We start from the raw sequence: 17,717 nt of genomic DNA on the forward strand, positions 1-17,717 counted from the left end.
TATTTGTTCATTGTAGAACGCTGTCACATTCATGTTTTTGCAAATTGCATGATATGCATGTCCATGTGAACTTGCGACTGTAACTACAACGACACTCTCGCACTGACACGTTTAGGTGGCTACTGACAGAATGTAAGAGACTTGATGCCTGTCCAGTTCATCCAATCAGCACATGTTGTGGGTTTGTCTTTTTTCTATGTTTCAGGGAGTAAGAAAAGCGTGATTGGCTCGCAGAATGGGCTATTTTTATACCCAGGGCCAGTGGCCTGGTACCAGTCCGGATCCCGGTGGCTGGGAAACCCTGGTCTATGGTATGGTAAAGTATAGTGTGCTAGTATAATCACGCCTAGGATGAACCTCATAGGTCACGATATCGCCTTTGCAAAACTCACCGGACAGTTGCGTAGGTCTCCCACAGTGCTAGCGTTGCGGAGCAACTCTCCAAACATGTCTGGTGTGGGCTTGTCTCTGCACTCCAACATCCTCACCGCCTGGTTACTGTAGCAGAAACACACAGAACACTGACACTCAGACATCGACAGTATGAGACGAGACTCACTCAGACATCTAGTCCTTGCAACACCGGGGTTGTGGGTGTGAGTCACGGGCCACATATACCGAGTGTGTTAAATGTAAGTCACTTTTCGATTAAAAAAAAACACTTTTCAATAAAGACATCGTACTACAAGACAGACAATACAGCCACAGCCTTAACACGGGTGCTACTGTTCATGTGAGACAGCACTGCCCTTCACTGCAGGGCACTACAAGGTGACTCTTTGTCCCCTTCCCATTCTCTCCAGGTCTCTGGGGAGATCTCTCCACCTATAGAGGTGCACACCTCAAAGACGCTCCAGGGTTATACTGTAGCTGTGCTCTGTGCTCTGGTGCAGGAGAGATGACTAGGTCTCAGGAGACAGACCTTTGTTATTGGCAAACAAACCGTTGTCAGGATATAACACACTCCTATGTGGGGTTCGTGGAGAGTGTGTTTGTGTATGTGTGTGTTTCTCTAAGACAGAGAGAGAGAGAGAGAGAGAGAGAGAGAGAGAGAGAGAGAGAGAGAGAGAGAGAGAGGCTTGTGTTGGGGGATTTTGTGCTTATATCTGGGCCAGAACAGTGTTCAAGAATCAGATAGAGCCCATACAGAACAAATACCAGACTGATCTCATGAAATATGAATGGAGACATTTCATAATTTTTGCATAAGAAGTTTGCTCATAGCATAACAAGCCCTCTGGGTTGACTGGCTACAGCACACAGCTGGAGACGTAGGCGGGCAGACGGGTGGCCCCTGGCTCACTACAGCTAGTCTGTAGCCTAACGGCGGGATGATCCTCCTCCCACAGCCCAGAGAGGTGTTGCTGACAGCTCCTAACCCCAAGAATAAGGGAGCTATTACCCATTCCTAGGTGACCTGATATCCAACCTGGCGTGTTAATTCTATTTAGCAGAGGGCCAAAATAGCGTACATTTTCTGCTCTGCTCAGCTTTTCATTCTATTGTCTATTCATGAAGTAAAAGGAGCATATTTCAATTGGAGAGCAGTGCCCTTAAATTGTCACTTTTGTATAAAAGTATGCACCTAATGTGCCCCTATGTATGGTGTTAGTTAATTAACTGCATGGTTTGAGTCATATCTACCCAGACAAGTTAGAACTAATCAGAACTTGTTAGAGCCCGCCAGAACCTCTGAAAACAAATGTGAACATTAGTCAGAACTAGTCAGTCCCAGTCAGAACACTAGTTAGTACCAGTCAGAACACTAGTTAGTACCAGTCAGAACACTAGTCAGTCCCAGTCAGAACACTAGTTAGTACCAGTCAGAACACTAGTTAGTACCAGTCAGAACACTAGTCAGTCCCAGTCAGAACACTAGTTAGTACCAGTCAGAACACTAGTCAGTCCCAGTCAGAACACTAGTTAGTACCAGTCAGAGCTAGTCACTCCCAGTCAGAACACTAGTTAGTACCAGTCAGAACACTAGTCAGTACCAGTCAGAACACTAGTCAGTCCCAGTCAGAACACTAGTTATTACCAGTCAAAACACTAGTTAGTACCAGTCAGAGCTAGTCAGTCCCAGTCAGAATACTAGTTAGTACCAGTCAGAGCAAGTCAGTCCCAGTCGTCTCAGTGCTGTTTCCCCAGTCAGAGGGTTACTTACCAGAGGGAGGTGGTGGAGATGTAGTGCACCATCTGAATAAAGGGCAGTGGGTCAGAGGAGGCCCCACAGCTGCTACACACACACTGCAAACACACACACACACACACACACATCAAGTTACGCGACTATGATAAGCAGAGATGGCTTCACTTCAGTTAATTCAAATAGAAATGGATGGGCGGATCAATTCTGAGATTAAAAATGTTTTGATTGACTGTGATAATATAAAGAATTTACTTAGGCTTGTATTTGTACTGATGCTTGTGTTTGTGCTCACCTGTTCGAAGAGTGTCATGGCAAACTTCTGGTGTGGGATGCAGTGCTTGGCTGTGCAGATGTCTTCTTTGGTCTCGTCTGAGATGTGGAAATGGATCCGCATTAGAATATTCTCCTGTGGGGGCAACAGGTAGAGACAGTCACATTAGCGTTATGCCCGTTTTGTGTGTGTGTGTGTAATTGTGCGCAAGTGTGTGTGTGCTTGTCCACATATACGTTTTTACTTAAATCACACGACTACGTCATGACAAAACCAACACACAAAGAAAATATCCTTTTGAAAGAATCTTGAGAAAACTTCTATCACTGAAGTCCAGTGAATCACAGAGGCTGTGGTCGGTTATACTGGGATAATTTACTGGTTGATTGATCACTCTAACTGCAGGCAGGAGCCCTCTGGGCGGTGGGATGACAGCAGAGTTCTGCAGCACCGCAGAGAGAGGGTCTCCACGGGGAGGGTCCAGTGTACAGTTAGCATCTGCTCCGCACCCACCATCTCACTGCCTCCAGACTGCAGCCGCAGCCAAGCACCTCGAATAATACACATTCAAAAACCCACCCAAGTTGCAGTTTTTGTATGTTCCCGGTTGTCAGCAGAACACAAGGGCTGCTAAACAAGCAGAAGAGGGGGAGAGGGGAGAGATAGGAGAGAAGGAAGAGAGGTAGAGAGGAGAGAACAAGCCCAGATAGAGATACAGGGTAAGGAACAATCATCTGGCTGGCTGCCCAATGCCGTTGCTTATAAGATTAGCTGGTAAGGAGGAAATAGATGATTCTTTACAATCATGCACCTCTGAGAGGGGAGAAGGAGGGACGGCGTCCAGCGGAGGACAGCAGGCTCCTTGGTTTCTTTGTGGTAGTTTAGAGACCAGGTGGACTTACTGTCGGTGGGATCAGGAAAAGGCCCTGTACAGAACTCTGCACTACAGCTTCCCAAAGTGAAAAACACTTCCCAACCTTTCCTTTGTTCTCCCAAAGAAAATAGTGACTCTGTCACTGTTTTGTAAATGTTATGCTACTGCAAATGTCTGGTTTCAACATACAGCATTTAGCTATGAGATCCCTTTTAGCTGATCTCTGAACTCTTCTGTTTTTACATACAGTTGAAGTCAGAAGTTTACAAACACCTTAGCCAAATACATTTAAACACAGTTCTTCACAATTCCTCACATTTAATCCTAGTAAAAATTCTTAGGTCAGTTAGGATCACCACTTTATTTTAAGAATGTGAAATGTTAGAATAATAGTAGAGAGAATTATTTATTTCAGCTTTTATTTCTTTCATCACATTCCCAGTGGGTCAGAAGTTTACATACACTCAATTAGTATTTGGTAGCATTGCCTTTAAATTGTTTAACTTGGGTCAAACGTTTCAGGTAGCCTTCCACAAGCTTCCCACAATAAGTTGGGTGAATTTTGGCCCATTCCTCCTGACAGAGCTGGTGTAACTGAGTCAGGTTTGTAGGTCTCCTTGCTCGCACACGTTTTTTCAGTTCTGCCCACAAATGTTCTATAGGATTGAGGTCAGGGCTTTGTGATGGCCACTCCAAAACCTTGACTATGTTGTCCTTAAGCCATTTTGCCACAACTTTAGAAGTATGCTTGGGGTCATTGTCCATTTGGAAGACCCATTTGCGACCAAGCTTTAACGTCCTGACTGATGTCTTGAGATGTTGCTTCAATATATCCACATAATTTTCCTTCCTTAAGATGCCATCTATTTTGTGAAGTGCACCAGTCCCTCCTGCAGAAAAACACCCGCACAACATGATGCTGCCACCCCCGTTGTGTTCTTCGGCATGCAAGCCTCCCCCCTTTTCATCCAAACATAGCTATGGTCATTATGGCCAAACAGTTCTATTTTTGTTTCATCAGACCAGAGAACATTTCTCCAAAAAGTACGATCTTGTCCCCATGTGCAGTTGCAAACCGTAGTCTGGCCTTTTTATGGCGGTTTTGGAGCAGTGGCTTCTTCCTTGCTGAGCGGTCTTTCAGGTTATGTCAATATAGGATTTGTTTTACTGTGGATATAGATACTTTTCTACCTGTTTCCTCCAGCATCTTCACAGGGTCCATTGCTGTTGTTCTGGGATTGATTTGCACTTTTCGCACCAAAGTTCGTTCATCTCTAGGAGACTGAACGCGTCTCCTTCCTGAGAGGTATGATGCCAGCGTGGTCCCATGGTGTTTATACTTGCGTACTATTGTTTGTACAGATGAACGTGGTACCTTCAGGCATTTGGAAATTGCTCCCAAGGATGAACCAGACTTGTGGAGGTCTACAATTTTTTTTCTGAGGTCTTGGCTGATTTCTTTTGATTTTCCCATGATGTCAAGCAAAGAGGCACTGAGTTTGAAGGTAGGCCTTGAAATACATCCATAGGTACACCTCCAATTGACTCAAATGGTGTCAATTAGCCTATCAGAAGCTTCTAAAGCCATGACATCAATTTCTGGAATTTTCCAAGCTGTTTAAAGGCACAGTCAACTTAGTGTATGTTGACTTCTGACTCACTGGAATTGTGATACAGTGAATTATAAGCGAAATAATCTGTCTGTAAAGAATTGTTGGAAGAATTACTTGTGTCATGCACAAAGTAGATGTTACTAGTTTTTATCAAGAAATTTGTGGAGTGGTTGAAAAACGAGTTTGAATGACTGTAAACTTCCGACTTCAACTGTCGATGTATATAAAAAATAAGCAGGAGTGGAAGAATGAAGGGTAATGTACTTGGGGAAGTGAGGGATAAGGCAAGTAAGTATGGAGGAATAAGGGAGGTGAGAGAGGAAGAGTGGAAGAGTGAGGGAGGGTTGTCTCTTACGAAGCACTCTGCAGCGTCGTCCATGATGCCCAGCTGGAAGCGCTGTTCGTCCTGGAAGGTCTTGGCCAGGGCGCTGCGGAGCGCGTCAGATGGCAACACCTTCTCACTGCTAAACTGGAATTGGGCAAAGATACTCTAGAAACAACAAGAAACACAATAACACAGCAGGGTCAGTAGCATTAACACTCTCTGGAGTTAAAAGGAATCGCACAAAGAAATTATAGGACAACCTGGCCTGATGACTCCTTGCTGTCCCCAGTCCACCTGGTCGTGCTGCTGCTCCAGTTTCAACTGTTCTGCCTGCGGCTATGGAATCCTGACCTGTTCACCGGACATGCTACCTGTCCCAGACCTGCTGTTTTCAACTCTCTAGAGACTCTGAATGATAGGCTATGAAAGGCCAACTGACATTTATTCCTGAGGTGCAGACCTGTTGCAACCTCTACAACCACTGTGATTATTATTATTTGACCCTGCTGGTCATCTATGAAGATTTGAACATCTTGGCCATGTTCTGTTATAATCTCCACCCGGCACAGCCAGAAGAGGACTGGCCACCCCACATAGCCTGGTTCCTCTCTAGGTTTCTTCCTAGGTTTTGGCCTTTCTATGGAGTTTTTCCTAGCCACCGTGCTTCTACACCTGCATTGCTTGCTGTTTGGGGTTTTAGGTTGGGTTTCTGTACAGCACTTTGAGATATCAGCTGATGTAAGGGCTTCTTGAATACATTTGATTGATTGATTGATTGATTGATTGATAAATTCACAGGGTTCACATACAGTGCATTCGTAAAGTATTCAGACCGCTTGACTTTTTCCACATTTTGTTAGGTTACAGCCTTGTTCTAAGATTGATTAAATAAATAAAAATCATCAGCAATCTACACACGATACCACATAATGAAAAAGCGAAAAACACGTTTTCAGAAGTTTTTGCAAATGTATTCAATATAAAAAACAGAAATACCTTATTTACATAAGTATTCAGACCCTTTGCTATGAGACTCGAAGCTGAGCTCAGGTGCATCCATTTTACATGGATCGTCCTTGAGATTGTTCTACAACTTGAATGGAGTTCACCTGTGGTAAATTCAATTGATTGAACATGATTTGGAAAGGCACACCCCTGTCTATGTAAGGTCCCACAGTTGACATTGTATGTCTGAGCATAATCAAGCCATGAGGTTGAAGGAATTGTCTATAGAGCTCCGAGACAGGATTGTGTCAATGCACAGATCTGGGGAAGGGTACGGAAAAATGTCTGCAGCATTGAAGGTCCTGAAGAACACAGTGGCCTCCATCATTCTTAAATGGGAGAAGTTTGGATTCACCAAGACTCTTCCTAGAGCTGGCCGCCCGGCCAAACTGAGCAATCGGGGGATGGTCACTCTGACAGAACTCCAGAGTTCCTCAGTGGAGATGGGAGAACCTTCCAGAAGGACAACCATCTCTGCAGCATTCCACCAATCAGGCCTTTATGGTAGAGTGCCTAGATGGAAGCAACTCCTCAGTAAAAGGCACATGACAGCCCACTTGGAGTTTGCCAAAAGGCACCCAAAGGACTCTCAGACCATGAGAAACAAGATTATCTGGTCTGATGAAACCAAGATTGAACTCTTTGGCCTGAATGCCAAGCGTCAATTCCGGTTGGAAACCTGGCACCATCCCGGTGAATGAAGCATGATGGTGAAAGCATCATGCTGTGGACATGTTTTTCAGTGACAGGGACTGGGAGACTAGTCAGGATAGAGGGAAAAGATGAACACAGCAAAGTACAGAGAGATCCATGATGACAACCTGCTCCAGAGCAATCAGCACCTCAGACTGGGGCGAAGGTTCGCCTTCCAACAGGAAAACAACGAGGGAAAGGTGAACAGAGCAAAGTACAGAGAGATCCATGATGATGATGAGGTTCACCTTCCAACAGGACAACAACCATAAGCACACAGCCAAAACAACACAGTAGTGGCTTCGGGACAAGTCTCTTAATGTCCGTGAGTGGCCCAGCCAGAGCCCGGACTTGAACAGGATTGAACCAACCTGACAAAGCTTGAGAGGATCTGCAGAGAACAATGGGAGGAAGTCCCCAAATACAGGTGTGCCAATCTTGTAGCATCACCCAAGAAGACTCGAGGCTGTAAACGCTGCCAAAGGTGCTTCGACAAAGTAAAGGGTCTGAATACTTGTGTAAATGTGATGTCTTTATAAATTTGCAAAACTGTCTAAAAAACTGTTTTTGCTTTGTCATTTTGGGGTATTGTTGTTAGTAGATTGATGATGGTAAAAAAAAAAATATTTAGACAAATTTTAGAAGAAGGCTGTAATGTAATAAAATGTGGAAAAAGTCAAGGGGTCTGAATACTTTCCAAATGCACTGTATTTTGACTGCAACCGGAAGCTGGCAAATATTCTTCACATCAAGTTAACACTCACTTCCTATAGTGTTTTATAAAGTCTTCATCCTTAGAATACATATACTGTTGATTAGTATATGGTCAATTCCATGGGAAAGTCAATCTGACCATCTACAAATAAAGTTCATTTCCGAATGAAACTACGTTCACATCTATCCTTAGGGTCTATAGGTTGGAGTTCAGGCTTTATTTGACCAGTTTAAGTAGGAAATGATGTGCATTTTGTCCATTACAGAGTAGAATTCCAAGTCTCAAAAAAGGCTTTTCAGTCAAAAATATTTAAATGGCCTTTAGAAGGGGCTCACGGAGCTTGTTTTTCCACTCACTGCTGTCCCCCAGTGTAAGTTATGAAGATGAAGCAATACAGACCAAATTAAGTGTCTTAAGTTATTTTGCATGTTCTACAGTGTTATATAGATAGAAGGGTTGACTCTTACAGGCAATGTAACATCCATAAAGATTTTTTAGGAACGTTTTTGTAAAACACCTTTTAAGGTTCTGTGCGCCCGAGTTAGAATACCTCATGATAAGCTGTAGACCATACTATTTAGCAAAATAGTTTATCTACAGTACCAGTCAAAAGTTTGGACACACCTTCTCATTCAAGGGTTTTTCTTTATTTTTACTATTTTCTACATTGTAGAATAATATTAAAGACATCAAATCTATGAAATAAAACATATGGAATCAAGTAGTGACCAAAAAAGTGTTAAACAAATAAAAATAAAAAAAATATTTGAGATACTTCAAAGTAGCTACCCTTGCCTTGATGACAGTTTTGCACACTCTTGGCATTCTCTCAACCAGCTTCATGAGGTAGTCACCTGGAATTAATTTCAATTAACAGGTGTGCTTTGTTAAAAGTTCATTTGTGGAATTTATTTCCTTCTTAATGCATTTGAGTAAATCAGTTGTGTTGTGACAAGGTATGGGTAAAAGACCAAGTCCGTATTATGGCAAGAACATCGCACATAAGCAAAGAGAAACAACATTCCATCATTACTTTAAGACATGAAGGTCAGTCAATGCGGAAAACTTCAAGAACTTTGAACGTTTCTTCAAGTGCAGTCGCCAAAACCATCAAGCGCTACAAAGAAACTGGCTCTCATGAGAACCGCCACAGGAAAGGAAGACCCAGAGTTACCTCTGCTGCAGAGGATAAGTTCATTAGAGTTAACTGCACCTCAGATTGCATTCCAAATAAATGCTCCACAGAGTTCATGTAACAGACACATCTCAACATCAACCGTTCAGAGACTGCGTGAATCAGGCCGCTTGAAAAATAAGAAAAAAACTGCTATTAGTACTGTTTGTACATCTTAAGAGGACGTAGCCAGTATACACTTACTCAAAATAAAGCTAACTCAAAAATCTGTCATTATTTTTGACGTTTTTGCCGAGATCTTAGTCGACAATTTTACATCTAACTAAGATGTTTGATGCAGAATTTCTCACGTGACAAAATGTGCATGAAAAAGTGTTGTCTCTCGTGGAATGACAACAAACACTTCATTGAAGAATCCCTACTGTTGACCAATCACAGACAAAGGGGCGTAGATTTCTACCGATTTCGGCTTGCCTCGAGAAAAAAATGGCATGTACACGAACAGCCAGAAAAAAAACTTGTAGAATACCAAAACGAACAAAACATCACAAAATGTAATCATAATATATGCACAAACTGTTCTGAACTGTTTCTGATGGGAAGCCTGCTGCTTCCTTAAAGGGATAATCCACCCCAAACCACAAATTCCTATTATTAACAGTGTTAAACAGTGCTAAATAACACTAATATGTAGAGAGAGAAAAAATTGCAACAAATGTTTAATTTTGTCGTAAGAACAAGATTGGTAGAAACCTGTGAAAATCGTTTTTGGAAATCTATTGCAGCTCAAGTCTACTACAGAACCCAACATGCAATATTCTCTCTCTCCCTGGGCTGGCTGGCTAGCTAGGTAGCTAGCTAGAAAACATACACACAATAATACCAAAGCCAATATCAGCATGTGAAGTAGCTAGCTAGCTCTAATCATTTCTTACACTGAGATATAAATGGCATCTCTGCCCAGAGCGAGAGCAGCATTACATTCCTTTCCCACAGAGATCATTTTGAGATGGGGAAACTCCATTAGAATTGGATTGCGTGATGATTAGCTTAGCAACCGCGTGACGCAGCATGACAACGTGCATGCGATTGGTCAACAGTCAGTTGGGTGGGGCTTTTCTCCATTCATTGCCCAATGGAATTACTATCTCCTCCTTTCTGTAACATCTCGGTTTCCTACAGACAGGGCAAATTGCGACATGGTACTTGAAGGACAAACGGAGGTGCGAAATCTATACTTTGTCATGACGATATTAACGGACGGATGTGTTCTAGACAAGCATGGCCATACCATCTATTGGTTGATTGGGTGATCTGGAGTGCAGGTAATTGTTTTCATAGCATTGTAAAATGGGATAGTGTGTAATCCAGTATCTTCAGTGACGAGAATTATATAGCTATGACAAGGTTCCTACATGATTTCCTGATTTTCACAGGCGGACCACTTAGAAGTTAAACCATGGGGGGAAGATTGTATTTTACCCACCGATAGAGCATAGGCCTTCACCAAATTGACAGCAGTTTCATGATTTTTATTTCTGGGGGTGGATTATCCCTTTAACCCAAACACTTCATCACAGCCATAATGTAAAACATACGAGTTAACAGCCATAGGGGAAAGTATTATAGCTTTGTACTTCCCACTGTCACTGTACCGCCTCCGAGTATTCAGGTATTCACCAGGGCATGACACGTTCAGGTGCAAGACATCCTTACGAATGGACTATTCTCATAACACAACCTAGACTTACTGAGAGAAGATGGCCCATTATAATGTCTTTCTCTTTCCTCAATCAAAAAACACCCTGAACAATGTGGGTGTTTATTGGGAAAGTGGACACAGACACATGCAGGCACACAAACACCTGCAGTTGTGCACGCACGCACGCACGCGCACACACATACACACGTTTGCCCTGCCGCTGCACCTCAATTTATCTTGCGCAAGGAGGAGAGAGAGCGAGAGGAGAAGAGAAGAGGTGGGTGAGGTAAGGGAGAGAGAACAGGAGCGCCAGAGAAAGAAGTGGGGAGAGGATAAATGATCATAGCCTAATAATTCTTCTCAAATTAAATGCCTGGCAGAAATGCCCTGTAATCGACCCCTCAAATGAGCCCTGGTGAATTCCGATAAGGCTGAAACATCAAGAGAGAGGGAGAGAAAGAGAGGAGAGAGGGAGACCAGAGGGAGGGAGAGAGAGGGAGATGGAGGAAAATGGAAAGGGGGCATAGGGAGAGAGGGAGAGAGAAGAGGGGGAGAGAGAACAGGAGAGAGAGAGACCAGAGGGAGGGAGAGAGAGGGCGATCGAGGAAAAGGAAAAGGGAGCATAGGGAGAGATGGAGAGAGCAGAGGAGGAGAGAGAACAAGAGAGAGAGAGAGAGAGACCAGAGGGAGGGATAGAGAGGGAGATGGAGGAAAAGGAAAAGGGAGCATAGGGAGAGATGGAGGGAGCAGAGGGGGGGGAGAGAACAGGAGAGAGAGGGGGGTGAGGGGAGATAGAGTGAAAGAGAGAGAGAAAGTACAGAGGGAGCAGCAGAAGTACACTTAAGCCTACAATGACTATGACTCACACTGAGGTACAGTAGACACAAGTGTGAAACCAGCTAACCGGTCACAGTCAAAAGGACCAGACCTAGTTAGCCAGTAGCTAAAAGGATGGCCTCGTTGAACCCACAGGGCTCTTTCACTCTCCAAGTCCTGCCAGCTGGCCAGATTCAGCTGCTCTAAGCCATGCCTGCCTGCCTGCCTGCCTGCCACAGACCCACAAAGGAATCAAAAATGCCTTCAAATGTCACCATCAAACCCCTCTGATGGCCCTGCAGCCCTAATGCATCGCAGATCACACCACTCAGATTCACAAGAGCTCATTAAATCTGCATTTGGGGGTAAAAAAATCCCACATGGCTGAGTGTGTGAAGTGCCATCCTGCAGCCACTCAAAAGGCATTTACGCAGCCCGACTGTCACCTCGGGTGTGTGTGAGTTTGAGACACCTCCTCATTAAGATCGAATCAGCGATCAAAACAGGGAAAAAAATAACTTCTGGCCCACAGGATGAGTCTTGTGGTGTAATGAAAGTAGAATCGAGGCAAAGCTAATCTGGTTCTGCCAGCCAGACAAAGAAACAGACAATCGGACAGAGATTTGGAATGCCCGACAAAGAGCCCAGTACTGCGTAACATCTAAGTTAGATAGACCACACTCAGACAGAAATACACGGTCATGGTGAGATATATAGAGAATGGTCATTGGTCACAGTGAGAAGGAGATGGTCACGGACACGTTAAGACAGCGTCTCGCTGTGGACCATCACGGTGAAACAGAGAGAGAACCATTGAGTCCGTCCCACTCCTCACAGACAGACAGACCGACAGAGGCAAACGGACAGGGGAAAGCACAGGAGAGAGCCTCTCATTCCCAACTGAGATATTGAACGTTTGATGGAGAGTGCCAGTGGCATTCCTGCACATTAGATGGAATGTAATCATAAAACAAAGAGCGATGAGAGAGGGGGGGATTGGAGGGAGCAGCCATAATGAGAGAGAAAGGGGGAGAAAGAGGGAGTGTAAGGGAGATAGAGAGACAGAAAGAAAAAAAAGAGAGAGGGGGGGGAGCTGGCTAAAGCCAATGATCTACATTCAGCAGTCTGTCCAGATCAAATCAAATTGTATTTGTCACATGCATCAAATACAACAGGTAGACCTTACAGTGTAATGCTTACTTACAAGCCCTTAACCAACAATGCAGTTTTAAGAAAATACCTCCCCAAAAAAGTATGAGATAAGAATAACTAATTATTAAAGAGCAGCAGTACGTAACAATAGCAGGACAATATAGCAGGGGGTACCGGTACAGAGTCAATGTGCAGGCCACCGGTGTCAATGTAATTGAGGTAATATGTACATGTACCGGTAGGTAGAGTTATTAAAGTGACTATGCATAGATAATAACAGAGAGTAGCAGCAGCGTTCCAGAGGGGGAGGGGGCCATGCAAATAGTCTGGGTAGCCATTTGACTAGCTGTTCAGGAGTCTGACAGTCAGAGAGAGATCCATGGTACATAATCCATAACCAATGGCCAGGCATCCAACCACTGCCTGTCCACACCAGGCTAGATGACTTACTTACTGACAATTCACATGCTGAGATACACATGTTCACATTCAAAGGCACGGTCCTCCATCTCTCTGGGGGCACTCAGCTAAATCCACAAAGGTCACTTGAGAAAAAAAACTCCTAGATTTACTGTTAAAATAAACGCAACAGTCCAATATCAAAATAACCATCCTCTATCTGCATTCTTTGGAAGGCATTACCTGGAAAGGATTCGTGAATAAGTGAATCAACTCCTCCAACCCCAGGCCCCATCCTCTCTCCACCCACAAGTCTAGACTCTTACCTTCAGGGCACAGAAGATACACGAGTCCTCCATGCACTTGTGTGTGGTCAGCTGCCGGAAGCTCCGGCGAAAGATGTCCAGGTGCCACAGGACCTGTGGGAAACAAGAGCAGGAAGGAGTGAGACAAAACATGAAAACGCTCCTCAGGCCTTCTCATTTCCTGATTTCTAAACGGAGTCTTGAGTTGTCTACTGAGTAAACAACAGAAAGGTGCTGTGTGCGGGACATTAGAAGGTTGGTAGAGTGTTTCCATCGAACCCCTGAGAGAGACAAAGCTGACAGTCAGATTGTCTCTGTGTCGCCTCCGCTGCTGCCTCAGATGGTCGACATCCCCGCAGTGCGTTTCTGATATAAAATGCAACGGGAGCGTGTGACAAACATTTGCTCCGCTGCGTTGCCTGTGTTTGACTTCCCCACCCTCTTAAGTGCCGGTGCTTCGCTCCAAAGGTCAAAGCTTTTCACAGATCCAAAACCCTTAGAGCGAGTAGGGACTGTCAATCTGTGGAAATCTAACTCTAAAAACCGGTGGAATTCCCTCGCTAACTCGTACCTGATGCTAAAGGATGTTCCTCCCTGGATTTGAGGTTAGTTACACAACCACAGTGGAGCCCACTGTTGTCCTGTCCAATCTCCCGTTGGCTCTGAGAGCCCACCACTGCTGTACTGTCCCAAGCCCATCCAATAGGAACAAGAGCAGGTCCTCACCAATCAGATCCCTGATGCCCTCCCAGGCTCTTAATCCCCTCAGCATGGGAGGAATCCTGCACGCCTCACCGGGAGTTACGGGAAGAAGGAATAAAGACTGATGGGGGAGCGAGACAGACAGAGGGAGAAAGAGAAAGATAGTGCGCGCTAGACCGCGGGAGAACGGGACAGAAGGTGGAATAGAGAGAGAGCGAGAGGTGAGAGAGAAAGAGAGAATGTGTGTGTGTGTGTGTGTGTGTGTCTTGGGTATATGTGTGTGAGAGACCCCCTCTGAAGCCTATCACTTTGAGGAATGTATGCTTGCCCAGGTCGAGCTGAGATGCAGGTTGTCAGCGGAACAAACGTGGCCCTGGCAGTTTCCTGTCGGTAGGCTCCATGGCATACCATCTCCCATCTGGCACCCTGCCTGGGTACCCCCAAAGGGACAGGGCCCACCCCCACCTGTCTAGTGTCTACCCCGACCCCACAGTGCCCATGTCATGGTCCTGCTGCCAGGCTGCCACACATCACTGAGCAGAATCATAGAGAGGCCTGTCCGTCTCTGTTAACCTAACACCCTTAACCTTCCTTTTTCTATCTCTCTGTTCCCCCCCTGTCTCAGACACTACCACCTTCACATTTTTCACACCAATCATGATCCACCCTAAATGATCACCCAATACTGTACAGTACAGCTGTGCTATCTTAATTCAATCCTTCTGTTGTCACAGATAATACATTTAAAAAAGGCTTCTTAAATCACTCATTTCCACTTTAAAATGTCAGACTTGATTTATCCTAACTAAAAATGGATCAACCCCTAGAAAAATGTCCATTAATTATTATCCACATAATAATTTGCCATTCTTGTTGCTGCAGACTTATTTTCCTGCTGTGAGAAACTGGTCAAATTATAATAGTACATTTGTACGTCAAACATGGCTTCAATCAATTGAAACACCAATCATGATGGACCCAATTGTCACTCTATACTGTACGCCAATACATTTATGCAGCGATGTAAACAGCTATCCAAAATTTCCCCTAAGTATTCAAACTAAAACATTGCTTCAATTCATTTAAACTCAAACAACATTAGGGGGTAAATAGTGAGTGTGGTCAGGCATGAGTAATACCTCAGTGAGCAGCAAGCCTGGAGCATCTGTTGGCCTCCAGCAGAGCCAGGCATTACAGCACTAGTACCCAGTGGAGCGGGTTAATAGCAATCAACAGCATTGAGCATGACAGGCCTCCAAAGGTCAATATAGCTGACCTCCGGTGACCTCCTCTAACAGTTTCTGCAAGGCAAGAGACTCCTCCAGGACAGTGTGAGCCAATACCACTTCTTAACGCTGCATACTTCCTCAGGCGTGAATATACAATCTGTCCAAGTGCGTGATAAAACACTATCATGGTCACTAAATTTGAAAGGACTTTAGCTTATTACAGCTGGTATAAGTTGGTTGCCTGAAGCAGTAGGAAAAAAGCACTGAGGCGGTTTAAGGACCATGTTGTGACACTGCTGACTGAGATACAAGAAGTACAAGAACTGTGAGGTTGAACTATAAAACTAATAGATGTTCCTTGATTAACATTTACCAACATCAATCATATCAATTATTATTATTATTATTCATTTTTTTACACTGCTGCTACTCTCTGTTCATTATCTAAGCATAAGTGCTATTGACGTACAGATGTACTATTATAATTTGACCAGTTTCTCACAGCAGGAAAATAAGTCTGCAGCAACAAGAAATGCAAACGATTATGTGGATTATAATTAATGGGCATTTTTGTAGGGGTTGATCCATTTTTAGTTAGGATAAATCAAGTCTGACATTTTAAAATGGAAATTAGTGATTTAAGAAGCCTTTTTAAAATGTTTTATCTGTGACAACAGAAGGATTGAATTAAGATAGCACAGCTGTACTGTACAGTATTGGGTGATCATTTAGGGTGGATCATGATTGGTGTGAAAAATGTGAAGGTGGTAGTGTCTGAGAAAGGGGGGGGAACAGAGAGATAGAAAAAGGAAGGTTAGGGGTGTTAGGTTAACAGAGACTGACAGGCCTCTCTATGATTCTACCGGTAGAGTCAATGCGCGGGGTACAGGTTAGTCAAGGTAATTGAGGTAATATGTAAATGTAGGTAGGGGTAAAGTGACTCTCATTATTGTTATTTTATTGTGTTATCTTTTTAAACTTTAGTTTATTTAGTATATATTTACTTAAAACTGCACTGTTGGTTAGGGCTTGTAGTAAGTAATCATTTCACCTGTTGTATTCGGCACATGATAAAATAAAATTAGATTTGACATGCATTAATTTCTAGATGTAAAAACGCAATGTGTCAAATACAATGATTTAAGTGGCCCAAATTTTTTGTTGTATAGGCCTATAAATTCAGAATGATAACTAGGTAAAATTCTCAAAATGGAAACCTTCCAGAGCTTTGTCACTACGGACAGCAAAACATTGTTTTGTTAGTACAGCCTTCCCTTGAGTAGGCTATCAGCAAGATTTGGGCCGGAGGCTGTGGGGTTGGAAACGCTCACGTTGAGATCAAAACATCCCAAAGAGAGTGATGAGAGATGAGTTCTATCCTGAGAAGTATCTTAAGATGAGAGGTTGCTGGTAATGCCCCATAAGACAGCCATAAGGAGGCTGTCAGCCACACGCACACATTGACATCTCCCAGATCTGGGAGTCCTAACTGGTCCTCTCCTCCAGGTTTCATAACCGGACAATACACCAGACCATCTGCACTGCAGCAGCTTCACAGAAACGCAAAGGAATACCTCAACACCTGGATGAGACCAAAAATGTGACTTTCAGTTTCACCTGGACTCAAAGAGCTGTGAGTTGGGGTCAAATGCCAGGTGAAACCATATGTAACATCGTGTGCCCGTCAGTCTGACAAAAAGTATGCCAAAACATTCCATCTATGCACCAAACAATCTGAACATCAGCAACAGATAAACTGAGTGTGTGATACCACAGGCCTTCAGTTATTTTTCTGAAGTATGTAATCGGAGACATTGGGAATTTCCTCTCATCCATTCCAGAATCGTTGGAATGTATATTCAGTTTATTTACGATACCCCTGCTGTGTTGCCACTCTGTGTGACCCTGTCCCTGATAATGCCTTCAATCTGTCAGCCATCACTTGTGATAAAAGTGTTTCAGGGAACTGATCCAGGAACGAGAAGCATAAAAAGTGGGAAAATCCGACTGGAAGAGATGCAAATCGATGATATAACAAAAAGAGCAAAATTCCAGCTTTAATGCTGCCATGACGACAGCACTTAAAGCAGGATTAGCAGATTACACTTAAGCAGAGAAAGGGAGGTGGCAGTGGAGGGGGAAAACAGACAACTTCTAACCCCAACAACACAGACATATGGAGAGAGACACACGCATGCATGCACTGCCCAAACACACAGCAAACCCACATCCCTACATTATTAAACTGAGTGTTTCATCTTTACTTCCAGGGGCAGTCTAAATCAACATCTCTAACCTCTCCTCCACATGGAAAAAAGCTACTGTAGCTAGCCCTCCATCCAGCCTGCCTCGGTGCAGCTTGTACGGCACTATGCAACCAATCACACCCCAAAGACCCAACAACACTGACTGGTTTACTCACCCAATCAGAGAAGGGTGAGCATCACAATACCCAGGGAACCGCCTCATTCCAAGGCTACCCCTCAGACAAGACTTAGGAAAGAACATGTGGCATGACCGATTTCATTCCGAAGGTGGAGGCGTGACTGCAAAACCTTTTTAGGCCATGATGAATAGCTCCCCGCCTTCATGAGCAGTGGCCGGTATGGTATCAGTGTCTGTGTGCAAGTAG

The 17,717-nt window shown here is 44.0% G+C and overlaps 1 protein-coding gene across 4 annotated transcripts in view; it reads right to left on the reverse strand.

Annotated features, from left to right (window-relative positions):
- LOC109889868 (inactive ubiquitin carboxyl-terminal hydrolase 54) overlaps positions 1-17,717 on the reverse strand; it is a 121,231-nt gene that overhangs the window by 26,334 nt on the left and 77,180 nt on the right. For all 4 annotated transcript variants that reach the window (XR_004209830.1, XM_031823422.1, XM_031823423.1 and 1 more), the window contains exons 4-8: positions 13,176-13,268; positions 5,263-5,397; positions 2,442-2,555; positions 2,165-2,247; positions 393-498 (exon numbers count right to left, since the gene is read on the reverse strand). Coding sequence is in view for 3 of the 4 variants with exons in the window: in XM_031823422.1 (XP_031679282.1) it covers positions 393-498; positions 2,165-2,247; positions 2,442-2,555; positions 5,263-5,397; positions 13,176-13,268 (531 nt within the window). In the remaining variant the exon portion in view is untranslated. The remainder of the gene's footprint in view (positions 1-392; positions 499-2,164; positions 2,248-2,441; positions 2,556-5,262; positions 5,398-13,175; positions 13,269-17,717) is intronic.

This window comes from Oncorhynchus kisutch, linkage group LG4, assembly GCF_002021735.2.
Source record: "Oncorhynchus kisutch isolate 150728-3 linkage group LG4, Okis_V2, whole genome shotgun sequence".
In the NCBI taxonomy this organism is placed as follows: Eukaryota; Metazoa; Chordata; class Actinopteri; order Salmoniformes; family Salmonidae; genus Oncorhynchus; species Oncorhynchus kisutch.